General features: G+C 40.2%; 1 protein-coding gene across 1 annotated transcript; it reads right to left on the reverse strand.

Moving 5' to 3' along the window:
* Positions 1–593: 593 nt before the first annotated feature.
* LOC138718736 (protein-glutamine gamma-glutamyltransferase 5-like) lies at positions 594–14,144 on the reverse strand. The gene is made up of 13 exons (XM_069853260.1): positions 13,507–14,144; positions 10,978–11,157; positions 10,435–10,677; positions 9,363–9,481; positions 8,737–8,865; positions 8,325–8,502; positions 7,251–7,383; positions 6,715–6,818; positions 6,370–6,612; positions 4,515–4,841; positions 3,941–4,098; positions 3,498–3,631; positions 594–2,530 (listed from the first exon to the last, which is right to left on the reverse strand). The coding sequence occupies exons 1-13, from the start codon at positions 13,511–13,513 to the stop codon at positions 817–819; spliced, it is 3,669 nt and encodes a 1,222-aa protein (XP_069709361.1). The 5' UTR covers positions 13,514–14,144; the 3' UTR covers positions 594–816.
* Positions 14,145–16,639: the final 2,495 nt, after the last annotated feature.

Raw genomic sequence — 16,639 nt, forward strand, 5'->3', positions numbered from 1 at the left:
ATCTGTGAAAGCCAATATATTGGTGTTAATTGCTCGTTGAGTTTTGCAGTCTTTCTAATCTGACCTTTGCATTCCTGACTCTGGAACCACAATACATCAAGAACAGCAATACTAAATTTATTATAATGTCTTTTTTAGAAAAAAAAATATTGATTTGTAATGATTTAGTTACTCCATGACATCCACAGTTTTCATTACCTCATGACTAAAGAAATATGAGTGCATACAAAACTGACCTGAGCCATAATACTGAGGCTCAGGGGCCCAATGTCTGTTAGGTGAGATGTAAAGCAGGTCTGCTGTCACCTATTTCCAGTGTCCCAAGGACAGCACATTTCATGCACGGAGAGAGATTTGCTATTAGTGCTGTAGCCCAGGGAGATCTGAGAAATATGCATAGAAAGAAAACAAGAGAAGAGAGAGTGAAAGCACACTATGTATAAAACAACTTGACCAAGCAAGTAAGACCGGTTACCTGCGCTGTGAAACTATTGTCACTAAGACTCCATGGAGAGCACGTTCATCATAGAATCATAGAATCATAGAATAACCAGGTTGGAAGAGACCCACCGGATCATCGAGTCCAACCATTCATTTGTCACTTCCACTGTGCTGTATCTCAAGACATATGAGCATCCCATCAAATGCATCCCTCAGCAGACAGTGAGCAGCCTGCTTTCTGGCACATCGCAAACGTGGATAAATTCTTAGGACTATGCACACGGCTCTCTGCCATCTTATTCCTAACTTCTTTCAAAGCATCCGCGCACCAGCTTTAATTTACTGGCTTGGCCTTTTCCTCGAAGTTACTTTCCATCACAGGTATTTGCGTTTGAAGTAAGTGGTGCTGCTCCTGCTGGGGCTGAAGGGCGTGCGGGACCCAGCCTGGGACAGGGTGGTGCTGGAGGGTCGCAGCCCGGAGCGGGGCAGGGTGGCGTAGGCAGAGGGAGAGGTGGAGCGGGGTAGGGTGGTGTAGGCCGAGCGGGACAAGGTGTTGTAAGAGGAGCGGGACAAGGAGCTGTAGAGAGGGCGCGTGAGCGAGCCGTAGGCAGTGCGGGATAAGGGAGAATAGCTCGAACGCCCCACGGGGCTCCAGGATGACTGGGAGGCAGGCGCCCAGGTGGTGCGGGAGCCCGAGCGAGTAGTGGTGTCACTGGAGGGGCCCCACTGAGGGCCACACACCGAGCGAGACCCCGCAGTGCCCACGACCCGGGAGACCGAGCGAGAGGTGGGGACGCAGACGGAGCGAGCCGTGGCAGCTGCCAGGGATTGCGGGGATGGGGAGCACGGGAGGCAGGCCGCCGCCGAGTCCTCGGCGTGAGCGGCGGGTGAGCTCGAGGCGCGGGCGGCCGCAGAGCCCAGCGAGACGACGGCCGGGGCGCACAGCGAGTGGGCTGCCGGGGGCCCCACGGGGCGAGGGGCAGGGGAGCACAGCGAGTGGGATGCCGGGGGCCCCACGGGGCGAGGGGCCGGGGAGCACGCGCTGTGGCCCACCGGGCTGCCCCCCATCTGCAGGCCGGCTGGGGTGGCGCTACGGGCAGCAGAGAGGGGCAGCGGGGAAGGTGCCGGGCAAGGGGCTGGAGAGCACACGGCGTGGGCTACCGGGGCGCCCAGCGGCTGCGAGGGCAGGGTGGCCATCGGGCCACACGGGGGCTGGGGGACTGGAGAGGGTGCAGAGCCGCAGACGACGTGCGAGATGGAGGCAGCGGGCACGTGCGAGATGGAGGCAGCGGGCACCGAAATGGGCACAGGGGGTGGCATGGGGCTGCCTGCGGTGTGGGCTCCTGGAGGGCACACAGAGTGGGAAGGCGGAGCAGGCATATGGGTAGGGACGGCCGGGGCTGCCGCCGGGGGACCGGAGCCAGCCATGAAGTGGGTCAGCAGGGCGCTCACCGCGTTATTCGCGGGGACAGAGACAGAGTAGGACAGGGGCCCCCCTCCGCCTCCAGGCTGCTGCGCGGGAGCCTCAAACATCACATGAGGCATCGGGGTGCACACGGGGTTGGATGTCGGGGCAGGCACGGAGGCGTACACGGACGGAGGCATCTGGGCACACATGCCGGGAGGCACAGTCTCGCAGATGACGCGGAGGCCAGGATCACATCCCAGGTCAAAGCCAGGATTCATGCTTGGATTGAAGCCTTGGTTGCAGATGGAGTTGCACAAGGGATGGCCTGCAGGGAGGTACACGAAGTCGTACACCGGCTGGCCCCCTGCGCCGCAGTTTGGGTTGCACACTGGAATACATATATATTCACACATGGAGTTGAACCCAGGATCCGTCACAGGGACAGGCCCAGAGCTGTTCATGGGCACGGAGCCGTTCTCACACACTGGGAGTGACCCGTTCTGGTTGACGGGCACGGTACCGTTCTGGCCCATGGGACTACACACTTCAGCCTTGGCGCATCCCTTGCAGTAGGCGAACTTGTGGCATCCGAAGTTGGCTAGAAGCCGGTGGCAGCCAAGCCTATAAGGTGTGAACTCCACGATGGTCCGTGCCTGTTGGTTGGCTGCCAGTGTTCCCAAACTGGACAGAGAGAAAGAAACTAATTAGCACCCTGGGGAGCTCAGAGACTTAAAGCACTACAAGATGAGTGCACATGATTAGGTTGTTCTGCTATGACAGGTTTCTAGAGACAAACACTTATGAAAAATTTTTAATTATTGCTTTCTTCCAAAAATAACCACATTCTGTGTTGTGAAAAGCATGGTAATAACTTCTGTCCTGAAACAAAATTTGGAAAACTCCCACAGTCAATTCTCTAATTGAAACTGGAAACTCATTCATGACACTCTTGAATTCTTCAAAAAAGTAGCACCTTGATGCTTCAAAGATGTATTTACTGCTTCCCATTTCCAGTAGTCTAAGTGGATCAGGTGGCTTTGTAGAATCTAGTTCATTATTATTCAGCAAGAACAATTCCTAATTGCCTCCCCTCGAATTTAGTCATACTTCTGTCAGTTCTCCTTGTCATGGAGAACCGCAATGCATAGTAATGAACAGCTACTTTTCCTAGGATGTTATAGCATGCTAGAAATTTCTAGCTTCCAGTGATTAATGTGTTATGAGTTTAGAATGCATAGTGTTATTTCTCACTGTCATTTTCTAATTGTTCATGTATGTGGTGACTGCTCATGAATATTTAGAGACGTTCTATTATAAACTCAACAGGATTATAAGGGATGAGGGACTCAGCTAGAATTTATTGTAAAGAAGAGTGCATTTGCTTTCAGACAGAAATTTAAAACGCATCCTTAAATTAAATCTTGAGAAAGATGAAGCAGCAGCATATCTTGCCAGCTCTAAATAATCCATCAGTTTGAAGAGGAGTGAGGCTTTTAAAGGAGTGTCTGAATGATAAGGGGCAAAAAGTCCTGTTCATGTCCTAAACACTAAAAATATCACAACTATCGTCTTCCTGAAAGCCTGCTCTGACTTAGCACACCTCAATCAACCCCAATATTACCCTCATTTAAATAATTTATAAACTTACTCAATGGTCATTGGCTCTTTGAATAAACCACAGCCCTCTAATGTCATTACACAGTTCTTCATATCTTCCTGGAGAGGATTGCAGAAGGAAATCTCTGCAGTACATGGTACCTTTAGCCTAGGCTGGCTCAGTAGCTAGTCAGAAAATAAATAAACACATTTTACAACCTCATAAAATTAAATGAAGTGAATAAATGTGAGAGGAAAAAAAACATCATTCGTATAAGTTTCTTTCTTATTTATTTCTATGATCTCTATGCATAACTGTTAAATCAACTGCTACACATTTAAAATCACACTTATCTTGTTAAAATAAAAAAATACAGTAGAAGAAAAGAGAACAAGAAAGAATTTCAAGTTTATTTGCATTGTACCTAGGAAGAGCCCAATAGGAGTCCTTAGTCTGTTCCTTAGACCATAAATCCCATAATTAAAGTTTTTTACCTTCACAATAACAGGTGGCCTGTTGATCACGATATCTCTGCTAACCATTAGAACTTCTCCACATTCTGGATCTGAGACAGCAACTAATTTCATAATGTTGTGATCACAGAGATGAGGTCCATACTGACTATATGATATACATAGTGGGATTTTTTTCACTGTAAAACAAAATGAATTTCCTTATTTTTTTCTGATTTTTGGCTAATATTTCCACTTTCCTTCCTCACAAAGTTTAAGTGGCACTTACAATGGCTTAATTAAATATTAAGTTATCACAGCGTATTTGAAAACAGACATGAAATTACCTGGCTTAGGCTGACAAATTGAACGTAAGAATCTCTAAGTCTTGAGAAACTAAGGAAAGACTATGATTGACCTGTCACTACACACGCAGTATTGACGTTGTTTTGATTATTTGAGTGGTTATCCTAAAGTGAATTCAGCTGTCAGTATTTAATTTTGTATTCATTTCACTTCCTACTGCTATTAGGAAGCCTCCAGTTATCTTAAAAACCAAACTATCTCCTGAAAAGAAAAGTAGAAAAAAGGGTATTAAACAAATTCACCTTCTTACCTTCCCTTGGACCCAATGTGACATTCACACTGTCTTTCCAAAACTGATCCATTGGGCAGCCACTGTAGGTTATTATTTGCGCGCACAAATTAAACTTAAGGGTTTTGTTTTCACCACGCAAATTTTCAAGCAGCCAGTGCAGTTGGACATCTTCACCATACATTGGGCAATTAGTCATCTTTAGCCTCATGTTAATACCAGAGTCACTCAAAAATGGGTTTTTCAGAGATGATAACTCTCTTTCAATGTGGCAGTTGGAAGCATTGCAGTAGCCTGGGTGAATTCTTCTGTAAGCACGGAAATACGCTTCTTTGTTTTTCACAGAACCTGTTGAAGAAGATACGTGAAGATGAATAAGCTGCAGGCATAATATGTCATATCTACGTAAATCATAAAGATAATTAAATTTCTTCTTCCTGCTTCCTTAAACCTGATATAGTAGCATCGTGTAGAACAAATCCCTCAGATAATGAAATGCAAGACACTGTAGTCTGAATGCACAGAAGAAAATAAATACCTCAGGAAAACATGAAAAAGTGTTTTATTAGTTAAATTTTAAAATGGTCAGGCATATCTCAAAATCTATAGTTAGTGCAAAACTCAAAATATAACTCTTTATAAGGGTTAGGGTGAACGTGAAATGTTACCATGTTTCTCAAAAGGCAAAATGCACCATTCAAAGAAAGAAACTGTCAATGGTTTTCTTTTTGTTCCTGTTCAAAACCCACCAGAGCTTGCAATTTTACAATCAACTTTGATCCACTCTCCATTTCTTTAGGGATTTTTGCTGGTTGAACTCCTCCTTACTACTTGAAGATGAAAATCAGTAATCAGTAGCCCAAAGCAGCAAAATATTCTAATACATTAATTTAGTAAGTAAGCATATTTTCTGAAAGACCTGGTACAAGAAGCAACAAGTAAGTACTTAATCTTGGATTTTAAAGAATTTATAGTTTTTTAGATTATCTACAGTCTGCTAATATTTTAAACTACTATAAAACTGAGACCAAAACCTGTATGTATGAATAGTGACATTAAAAGGGCTGAAAGGCATATCCTGTAAGGAGCAGCTAGGGGCTCTAGGTTTGTCTAGTTTGGAGAAAAGGAGGCTGAGGAGTGACATCATTGCTCCCTGCAGGTTTCTAAGGAGAAGAAGTGGAGAGGGAGGTGTTGATCTCTTCTCCCAGGGATCCAGTGACAGGATGCATAGGTGTGGCTCAAAGTTATGCCAGGGGAAGCTTAGATCAGACATTAGGAAACATTGTTTTATCAAGAGGGTTGTCAAATACTGGAATAAGCTTCCTGAAGAGGTGGTCTATGCTCCACCTGCCAGTGCCTTGAAAAGAGGCAGTTAGACAATGCTCTAATAATATGTTTTAACTTTTTGTCAGCCCTGAAGTTGTCAGTTGGAACAGATGATTGTTGCAGCTGAAACATCCTTTTCTATCCTATCCTATCCTATCCTATCCTATCCTATCCTATCCTATCCTATCCTATCCTATCCTATCCTATCCTATCCTATCCTATCCTATCCTATCCTATCCTACCCTACCCTACCCTATCCTATCCCATCTCATCCCATCCCATCCCATCCCATCCTATCCTATCCTATCCTAATCCCATCCCAATCCCATCCTAAATTGATATCATTACTGTGTGGTTTCTTTGAATCCTCTAAATGTGTTTAGATGTTTAAGAATCAAAATCTTTAAACAGAAAGTCATCTTTCTCTTTCTCAAACAAAAAAGACAACTTCACATTGTTCTACTCTTAACATAGGACAGATTACATTGATAATCTTATATGACTATCATTTAAAATTTCCTCTAACCCATTTAACGAGTTTTTATCGTACCTAGTTCATACTTGTAAGACCCAGTGATATCTTCAAATTGCTCACTGCCAACACTCTTGGTGATTAGATGTTTTCCACATGGCCAAGCATCGCAGAAGAATTTTATTTTTTTGGCATTGTTTTGGGAAAGCCAGCCAACATAGTTTGAATTTACTCGAGAAAACATGTGATGACCGTCATAGTCCAAGTCCAGTTCACCTTCTCTGATGCTTCGAACCCATGTAGGACCACTGCAAGATGAACCTAAGCCAGATAACAAATACGTTATAATACATTGTAACCTAAGAAGTAGAGAAATTCAACAACATAAGCCGAACAAAACAATTACAGTTATAGTACAGTTACCTCTGCCTGTTTCCAGAGGAGTTGGATCCAGACACTGCCAATCACCACAGCATTGATTTAGGTCTCTGCGAGCCATCCAAGATTCATTCCAGCAGTGATATCTCCTGTAGGATGAAGGAATATACAGTTAAATATGTCTGTCATATCATTAAGTTCAATATCTTACGATAGAGGAAAACCATGTCAGAGATAACCTTTTAATCAACAGAAGACTTTCTATGTCTTAACACTGTTAATGATGTTTGGGGAGAGAAACTGGTTTGTTTTATATCACTCAGACTGCAGAACCCTGAAGACCTGATTGCAAAACTTTCCTCTTGTAGCCCTTTTTTTTAATTGATAATATACCAACAGTTCTTTTGTTTAAGTAGTTTATTGTCCTACTATTTTCCTCCTGGTTCTTCAGAGGAAAATCACATACTGTCTTCAGTAGTTTTGTGGGTTTGAAACACATTATTAGGAAACTGAACAGCCTTGCCCCACCAATGAAATTTAATTTAATTTTTGACAAAAGAGCTTGTTTATGTCTTATTTACCATATCTTGTCTTTCCCACACAGGTTTTTTCCAGTAGAGTCAAAAATCTCGTTGACACCAAGAGGGTTCTCAATTGAGCATGGAAAACAGAAGCTTGTGACAACACGGCTTGGAATTCCCAAACATCTCATCACTGTAAGGGAAAAATATTCATGAATCATTAGAAATGCTAATTAATCAAGAAAATCCTTCAATTATTTTATAAATAACCCTCTTAGATTCTACTCTGCAATTACATATACACAATGGATAGAAGGCAATATTTAGCAGACAGTGTTTCCGTCTTCAAAACTTCTTTTTAATGGTTAAAATGTAGTCTGAGAAGAGCCTAGCAGAAAGATACATGGTTTGTTAAGCTTCCAGCAGAAAAAAAAAGAAAAAAAAAAATCCAGATCTGCTGTAAATTCAGAAATAATGATCCTGATTCTGTATTAACAAAATACTGTTGTGTTTGGGGTTTGTTTTGTTATTTGGGGTTTTTTTTTGTAAACAGAGTAAAGTACATATAGCTTCATATATGGAATATCAATTTAATTTTCTTCAAGGTAGAAACAGGTTCAGTAAGCAAATGGTATAAAGCTGGAACTCAAATTTTATCAGTAGAGTTTAGTTCACTATTATCTCATCCTTTGTAGTGAAAGAAGATAGTAGTCTGCTGCCTTCATGTTTTGCAGGAGACATTGCTAGAGGTCTTCCTCCTATTAATAACTTAGTATTTTTTCTCACCCTTCAGACCTCAGTCAAATGATAAATAATTTTGGCTCCACAATGTTGCACTTGCCCCGTGTTTTAATAAAAGCTCCAGTACTGATATCTGCATGGTACAAAGGCCACAGAAAAAACAGTACTGTTTTACTTCTTGCTCTTCACGATGCATAGGAAAGCAATAGGTTGATAGTAAATACTATGTTAGGAGTCATGCCATATCATAAAAAGAGAAAAACCTTCCATTTCTTTTCCAGTTAAATGATTATGAGTAAGAAACTTCAAGTAGCTTTTAGTCTGAAGATTTTTATCCCAGTTTTCTCTCTTCCTTTTTGGATAACTAGATAAGGGCAGACTGAAATATCATACCTGTGCACATGACGGAAGCAAGAGACCCACAGTACCCGTATCTGACTGGCCTGCACCTGCCATTGTACCACTGCTGAAGAATAGGGACACTTCCGTTCCAGGAAAATGGTTTTGTTCCTTTCAGGTAATCATTGTTTTCTGGAATCTTCATGATACTGTTAGTGGTATGGCTGCTTATCTAGAAAGAGAAATGAAAACCAACCTTTTCACAGAGCTAACCATATCATCACATCCTAAGCATATCACAAAATCATCAGAGGTTAGTGTTACAAGTTCAGTTTTCCTATGAATCTGAGCACAGCAAGGATTTTCCTCAGTACTCATACTGTTTTACAGTACAAATTTATCTTTCGACAATACAATGAAGTGTGACCCAATCTATTCAGAGGTCACACACCACTAGATGTCTTACCATGTGATTTACCACCATGCTGACATGCACAGGATCATTGCGCCAACAATGGTCACGATCAGAGCCATGGTGGTAACTTGCACCCATGTCTAGTATCTTCAAGCAGATATCAAGAATCCCATCTTCAAACTGAGAAAAGAGAAGTTGACACAGTCATTATGGTATTCTGACACTGATAAATTTCCTTTCTTGTCAGTAGTTCAGTCTTTTTCATGTATATGAGTTGCCCTCTCTCCTCCCCATCCACCCCCCTTTTTTTTTTAATCAAACACAGGTCCTGAGGTCTGCATGGTTTTCCCAATCTAAGTGAAGGAAAGCAAAAGGGAAAACCACGTTATTTTTAATGTTTGGCAATAGAATAATTTTCCTTCAGAAGCACAATATGCAGTTTCACCTTTTTGAAAAACATTCTGGAATTTCCTTAATTTTACTACAGAAAACTTTCCGTAACTTTCTCACAGTCTGGGCTACAGTGAGATTCTCAAGTATTTTGTTTTGTGCATGTATTGTCTGGACTGGTCTTTAAGACTTTTCACAGTCCATAACATAGCATGGATTTCTGAAAAAAATATGGATTTATCCGTGTATGGATGACATCCACTTCTGAACAAATCTTCAAAAAGTACCTGTCCAAAGTGCCATGGTCGAGATGTAATATGCTTGTGAACTCCTTCATAGAGTATGCCATGTTCATTCAGAACATATTCTTCTCTGTGGAGTTGATTGTCCATATATACAGGGTCATCTGGAAAAGACACAGAGCTATCTGTCAGATATTATGTACATTTCTAGTACTTTTGTATCTTCTTCACTAGATCCTCTTTCTTTCCCTACCTATTTTTGATTTATGCTTTTAAATATGTTCAAGGGTGTGGGCTCTTTAAACATTTACAGGCAATTCATTTCTACTTACAGCTTTATTTAGTCTCTCTTTGCTGTAGTGCATCTGAATCACAGAACCTGCAATTTATCTTCACACTAAACTGTTCTAGGAGTCAAAAAACTGTGCACTTAGAGTTGAGCATCTGACTTTGATGAAATCAAAAACATAGACCATGTGAATATTTGCCATGTAATGATTTGGCAAGGTCTTACAGACTCCAGAACTGCTTGCTATCAGAAACAGACCTAAGGAATTTCATTTTCATTTGTCTTCTATTATTTCATGGGGATAACATAGAATTCACAGAATCATAGAATGGCTGAGATTGGAAAGGGCTTCTGGAGGTAGTCTGGTGCAATCTCTCCTGCTTAAGAACAGACACTAGGAGCCTGTTGCTCAGAACCATATCCCGATGGCTTTTGATTATTTCCAAGGATGGAGACTCCATAACCTCTTTATACAACCTTTGCCAGCGCTTGGTTACCCTCACATTAAAAAAGCGTTTCCTGATTTTCAGACAAAAGCATCTGTATTTCAATTTCTGTCCATTGCTTCTTGTTCTGTCAAGACATTGTGAAAGTAGGGGGAAAAATTACACTACATCCCTACTACCATTAAGAAACCAAATCAAAACACTGGCTTGAATCAGTCTTAAACTTCCAGGAAAAAATGAAACATAAGAAAACAAAATCCCTCTCTGTTTCTCTTTGGTTCTGTGACTCCATCCCTTACTTACTCGCTAATAAATATGTTCAACATTTTTACTCATCGTTAGCAATTTTCTTAAAATATCTGATCATCATTGAAGTTCTTACCTGCACACCAAGGGTTAAAAAGCACATAAAAATCTCCAAGACATCGCTGATATGTATGACCACAAGATGTGATTTGCATATTGAGAATGTAACGGCCGATACAGGCATTGGAGGGAAGAAACACGCTGATATTGATGCATTTTGGTTGATGAATTTTGTAGGAAGCACTCCAGCAGGTCTGATCTAGACATCTGCCCATTGGGAAGGTACATTTTGTCTCATTTGATTCACAGGGTCTGAGACCTTTTCAGGAAAATAAATACAACTTCAATTAGAATAAACAAGGTACATGTAAAATGGGAGCAATTTGCTTAGCCATCATCTGCAATGCAAAGGTCCCAAGGGTGGATTTCTTTTTCACTTGTCACTTCTGTAGCAGGGTGAGAAAACTGTGCATATTAGCAGAATTGCCTGAGTCCAAGGAAGGTAGTTTCTTTGCACAGAAGATGAATGAGTAGATGCTATTTGTAACTGAAGACTATGGGAAATATTTCTTACCAGAAAAGGACTGGGAAAGATTACACAGAGTCTGGGAGTGAATACCTGTCTCCACAGTGAAAATGGCCTGGTCTGCAGAGTCATCCCATTCCCGATTTTGGAAGCAAGCATAAAAGCTGAAGGCTTGTCCTCTCCTTATTATCTGTCTGTCAGTGCCAAAGAAGTGGGTATTATGAATTTGGCAGTTGGAAGGACAGTTCAGGTCGATTTCTCCCAGCTCAATGACTGCAGGATGGAGAAAGGAACACAAAGGAAAAAACAAATAATCGAGTCTCCCTCATTGGCTAGAGGTCAAAATTACATGAAAGAGGAGATAATTATGAAAGACAGAGATAATTGTTTTGGAAAATTCATTCAAGATTTCATTCAAAATTCAGCAACACTGAGATGGTGACATACAGCCATAGAAGTATCCTCACAAGTTCAGCACTTCGTTAGCTTGCAGATAGAAGCTTTTATAACACTTTGATTTATAGAGCTGTGCTACAAGTTTCGTATCTTTTATGCAGTGCCTTCTTTCCTTATATATACCTGATGCTGAGGAAACATATTTGTAGCTCTACTAGAAAAATTGATTTTGCAGTGTAATATTCTCTCTACATTACAACATGTTGTTTACGGTTACTTTTCAACCACAGCTAGAAAGCAAAAGTTTTGCATATGCTGTCAGTTGAGAGCTGTTTTTTTTATGCAAGTAATACAATAATAAACTAAATTGAATAAATACAAGATTTGATAACAATTGTACGTGTTTGAAAATGTAGTCTCCCAAAATGGTAAATATTGTCAAATATGCATGCAAATGTCTCAGCCTGCCTTTCTCAAAGTCATAAAAGGTTTGCAGACATCTTTGAGGAACTTAATGGAGAAGGAAATATTCACTAATTGTGACATTTAAAAAAATGCTGACAATCTATCCTAAATGCTATGATTAGCTTGACAAAAATCTGGGCTGATCCCCCCCTTAGGCATGCCGCCTGATGATCAGACATTTCATAGAGGTAATTACGATCCCAGTGCCAGAAGGATGGGTGGCAACACTCATTTTTGCTTATTTGCATACAACTTTTTATTTTCAGAAGTGCTTCGTTCTAATTGAAGACAATGGGAGCCACAGATTCTCAGCAGTTTTGGAAATTTCGCTTACTGAACTACAAAGACTTCTATATTATTTAAATTCCAAAGGGTTAAACTTGGTCCTGCTAAGCCTGCAGAACAACCAAACAATGCAACGTCTCTAACTATATGGGCACTAAGTTGAATACAGCGTTGCCATTTAGGGGAAACTAATTTTTCCCATCCAGAACCAGGGTTGCACATAAAAGGGGACTCACGGCTAAGCCCATGGGACTGAGACACTTCTAACACAAGTCAGTGGAGTTTCCCAGTATCACATTCTGAAGTAAATCATGACTAAAATTAATTGGGAAGGACGGGTAAGTAGGGGAAAAAAAGAAACACAAGCCCTCCCAAAAATCTAGCTTTTTCTGTTTTGTCTCCTTGAACCAAAATAATTTCATTTTTCACCTAAACTTTGAACTTGGTAATTAGTAGGTCATTCAGCCTTTCAGCAAAGATCAGTAGATAAATGTATACCTGGGAATTACCCATGTTGAAAACATGCACACTATTAATAATGAAAAAATAGAGCAGTGTACTACATCCTTATTACTCATGAATGCATCATATCTGCTGACAAGAAATAATAACAGAATTGAACTGAAAATCTCGTATCTTAATTAGAGTCGTCAATAATAACACAAAATGTTCTGGTTGAACAGAAAAGATTAGAAGTGCTTATAGCACACATAATGAATTCCTGTGGTCAAGAACACTGAAGGAACCTGATAGATCCTCGCCCATCTTCTGGAGGCGTTTATAAACCAAGACAACTACACTTCATCCACTCATTAATCCAGCTGAACTGGAACACCAGGGAGTTGAGATATTACATGTTTCCCAAGGATGTTCTCTAGAGTCAGCCCACAGTTTGCATATCAGAGTTAATTATCACAACTGGGTCACAAAGAAGTTAACAATCACCTTCTTAAGCAAGGCAGCTCAGAGAAAATAAGAAAGGCTAACAAATTTCACACCTCTTACTGTTTTTGTATCTCCGGTAGAAACCTGATCTCCAATACTGGTCGCTGGTTTGTTCTGGGGTTTTTTTGTAAATTCACAGTCTGTCTTCACTTCAGAGCGAATACTTCAGGTATCAATTGTGAAATAATTTCTTCCAGCATGAGAATGCTGAAAACCAGAACCTCATAGCTTATGCTGGAAATAAAATATGTTCTTTTCCATGGTCTTTCTTGTACTCAGAAATGGCTGTTGTGTCACCAATTCTCCTCTTAATTTTTTTTTCTTTTATAAAAAGAAAGGGCTTTTTTTAAAAAAGTATTTTTTCTTTCTCAGTAAGTCAACAAATAATAAAATCTAAACCACAGAAGTAATCGCCAAGCTTGATTCCATACAGCAACATGTACAATTTTCTTTTTGTTCTCAGACCTGAATTTATAATTATCTCTGTTTTCAATACTGAGTCAAGTGATAGTAAAGTTTCAAGAGACTCACCTTCCATCTTTCTTCAACATGGACTAGTATCTGAAGCACAGCACTGGTGGAGGCACCTGCTCCTCAGCAAGACGCACTGCAAGGTCTGGCTGATCTCCTCAGTGAAACAACCTAATTTCCTCTCAGTAACATTTATATTCAGAACTAAAAGGCTGTCACACTTGTTGCATCAACAAAATACCAGTTTACAAAGAGGCCCCACCCATGTGTCTACTGATGCTCATAAATGATTCATTTTAACTCTTGGCATTATTAGGGAGAGCCCTGTGGCTGAAGGGAGGGAGATGTCTTTGTACCTCACCTACAGTACTCACAGTGTCCCACAACTTTCCATGTTTCAAAAATACTTTAAGACTAGGACGAATCTAAACAAATTTCAGCATATGCCATTATTTTTAGCAATTGTAAAGTTCTCTTGAACCCCAGTATCTAATGCTCCCTTCTGGCTAGACATCTTCATCCACCTATGGGAAAACAACAAAGAACGCTAGACTTAGGCTGAAGTTAGACTCTCTGAATATGATCACCAGTAGACACTTTTATTATAATAAAAGCAGAAATTCCAGCTTACAGAAAGTCTGCATAACAATTCCTCTAAGTGGAGGTCAGTTAAAAACATTCCTAACTAAACTGTAACATAAACAAAGGAGATGTATAAATGCATTTGAAGTTGACATCAAAATTTAATCTAAAAATGACAGAATTTATTTATATTTGTCTGCATTTATATTCTAGTACACAACCAGTTATGAAGCTTCTTAACTTATTCCTTCTCTATTCTCCAAAAGTTATGAAAAACATTTGAGACTTTTCAAATAATTTCTGTTAACAGAATACATCTACATATTTTGACACAAAAAAGTACTATTTTATTTTGCTTCCAAGTGTAGTAACAGTGTTCTTTCTGCACACTTACTGATGAGGGCATCAGCCTGAAAATAAGAGGGAGAGATTGAAATTTCCTCTGCCAGAACCGGAATGAACATTTGCTACACTTATCTCCTATCTTTCTTATGCCTTTATGATTCTTATGCTGAAAACCAGCAAGCTTTACTCTGTAAGATATCCTTAGAATCCCTCGAACCTATTCAACTTTGGATAAAAAAACAAACAACAAACAAAAACCCAAAAGCCCCACAACTAAAAAACAACCCAAAATCAAAACCCAAACAAAACCAGAAAAATCATCCATTGATCTAGAAAAAACAGAATGATTGAAGTTCAGCGATTTGGATAACTGCCTTGGTTACTTTTAAGTACATTAAGAAATCATAAAATGAAACAGGTTAACTAAGAGCAAAATAACTTAGTAAGCATAACTTGGCAACTCAGGTATTATGAAATAACTTCACAAAAATTATAGCAAAGAAAAAAATCAGCACATCAACAGTGGGTTTGGAAGAAAGTGATTAAAATAGTTGTATGCCTAATGCATATGGCATTGAACATAATATTCAATGTGTTCGTATTTGAAACTCGTAAATATTTGACCAGTCAGTAGGCAGTCATGAGAATATATGCAAAATCAAAGTATTTCATTCTCTTCTCACATATCTGAAAAGTTTCTTTTTCTTAATATTTGTCAGTTGGTTATTAAAAACCTATTTTCAACCCATTGAAAAAAATGAAAAATTAAAAACAATGCTATTCTGTAAGAAAAAAATTTAGTAAAACCAGAAAATAATACAGCCCTAACACATAATCAACTTTACATTATCCTCTAAAATTGGACTGGTAGTCACCTATCAGAGAACCGCTAAGAATTGTACACCCTACTAGTGTCCAGAGAACAGAAAAATACCAAAGTTGGTGCCAGCTTCAAAGAACAGGTTAAAATCCCCTCAAATACCTCTGGTTCAATCACCTGCCTAAAATATTTTTGTAAATGAAAGCCTGTGACAAATAAAAGAAAACAAATAAGTGTCATTAAGTGGCTGCACCTGTGGGTTCAAAGAGACTTAATTAAGAGTTTAAAATAATAAAGTCCTGAATCAGGAGAAGGACACTTTCTGCCTGAATATGAGTCACTGGCTTGAGTGAGTCTGCTTGCTTAGATTCTTGAAGCTGCTTTGGTGCCTACCTGTCTCTGCAGGATCACTATATAAGTACCCAGTCGCCAAGCAAAACCTTTAAGATACTCAAGTTGCTGCCTATCAGTATTTGCAAAGCCAAAAAGCTGTTGCCAGCTCACAGTTATCAGACTGGTTGGTCCACTCAAGCCTAAGTTCAAGTGCCTACATTAAGAATCTTTAACAAGGCAGAAAGTCATAGTATGCTAACTGTCTAGGTATAATCAATCTATTCTTACCCTTCTTGCCTTCCAAGATGAGCTGGGCTCAGATAGTCCATACAACAGGGCCACCACCACCTGGACAGAAACAATCCTCCTCCTTGCCTGACAGTGACGTACACCAAGCTGAGGCTGATAGCCTGTTGGTCCCAGCTGCTGGTGTTATTCCCCTCTGCCTCCATCTTTTCCCCAAAGACTTGACTCGTTTGTCACTCCAGCCGTCTTCTCCACAATTCCTATAGAATTTTACTTACACATCCAACAGGCCCTGAAAGAAGCAGCAGCCTCATCTAGCGGGATGTGTCCTTGCCCATGGCAGGGGGGTTGGAACTAGATGACCTTTAAAGTCCCTTCCAACCCAAACTATTCCATGATTCTAGGATTCCAGAATTTAAACCATTTAGGTTATTATGTTTTTTAGAAGACCTTGACTTTGGCCCTTACTATATAAGCACATATATAATAATAGTTTAAGAAGCATTTTTTAATTTCTGGAGTAATTGGTACTTAGAATAGCACAAACTACATTCACCTTCTACTACAGTTTGTTTTTTAAAAAACCCCAAAACATTACTTGCACTACAATAGACTGACATATGAATGAGTCAAGTGGTGCGCTTGCTAAGGCCCTGAAATCTTCATAGCTTTCAAATGTTCATTTTGCCACTAGGAATGGGCAAGGACTGAAGAACAGGGCACCTCAATCACAGAAAGAATGTCTGTGAATGGCACTGATGCAGTTGCACAGCACCACTACTATACAAATATTTTGGAACAATAGAGAAGTAGCAGCAATCAAGCATCCAAAGAATACATCCAAGAAAAAGGAACACAAAATAACAG

Source organism: Phaenicophaeus curvirostris, chromosome 3 (genome assembly GCF_032191515.1).
Source record: "Phaenicophaeus curvirostris isolate KB17595 chromosome 3, BPBGC_Pcur_1.0, whole genome shotgun sequence".
Taxonomy (NCBI): Eukaryota; Metazoa; Chordata; class Aves; order Cuculiformes; family Cuculidae; genus Phaenicophaeus; species Phaenicophaeus curvirostris.

What these genes read in the sequence shown, in the direction of transcription:
- LOC138718736 (XM_069853260.1), bottom strand. An exon ending in TGTGGGAAAGACAAGATATG is followed by an intron (nt 6,819 to 7,250) that starts GTAAATAAGACA and finishes TTCATCCTACAG; the next exon opens with GAGATATCACTGCTGGAATG. An exon ending in CACATTGGGTCCAAGGGAAG is followed by an intron (nt 4,099 to 4,514) that starts GTAAGAAGGTGA and finishes TTTGTTTTACAG; the next exon opens with TGAAAAAAATCCCACTATGT.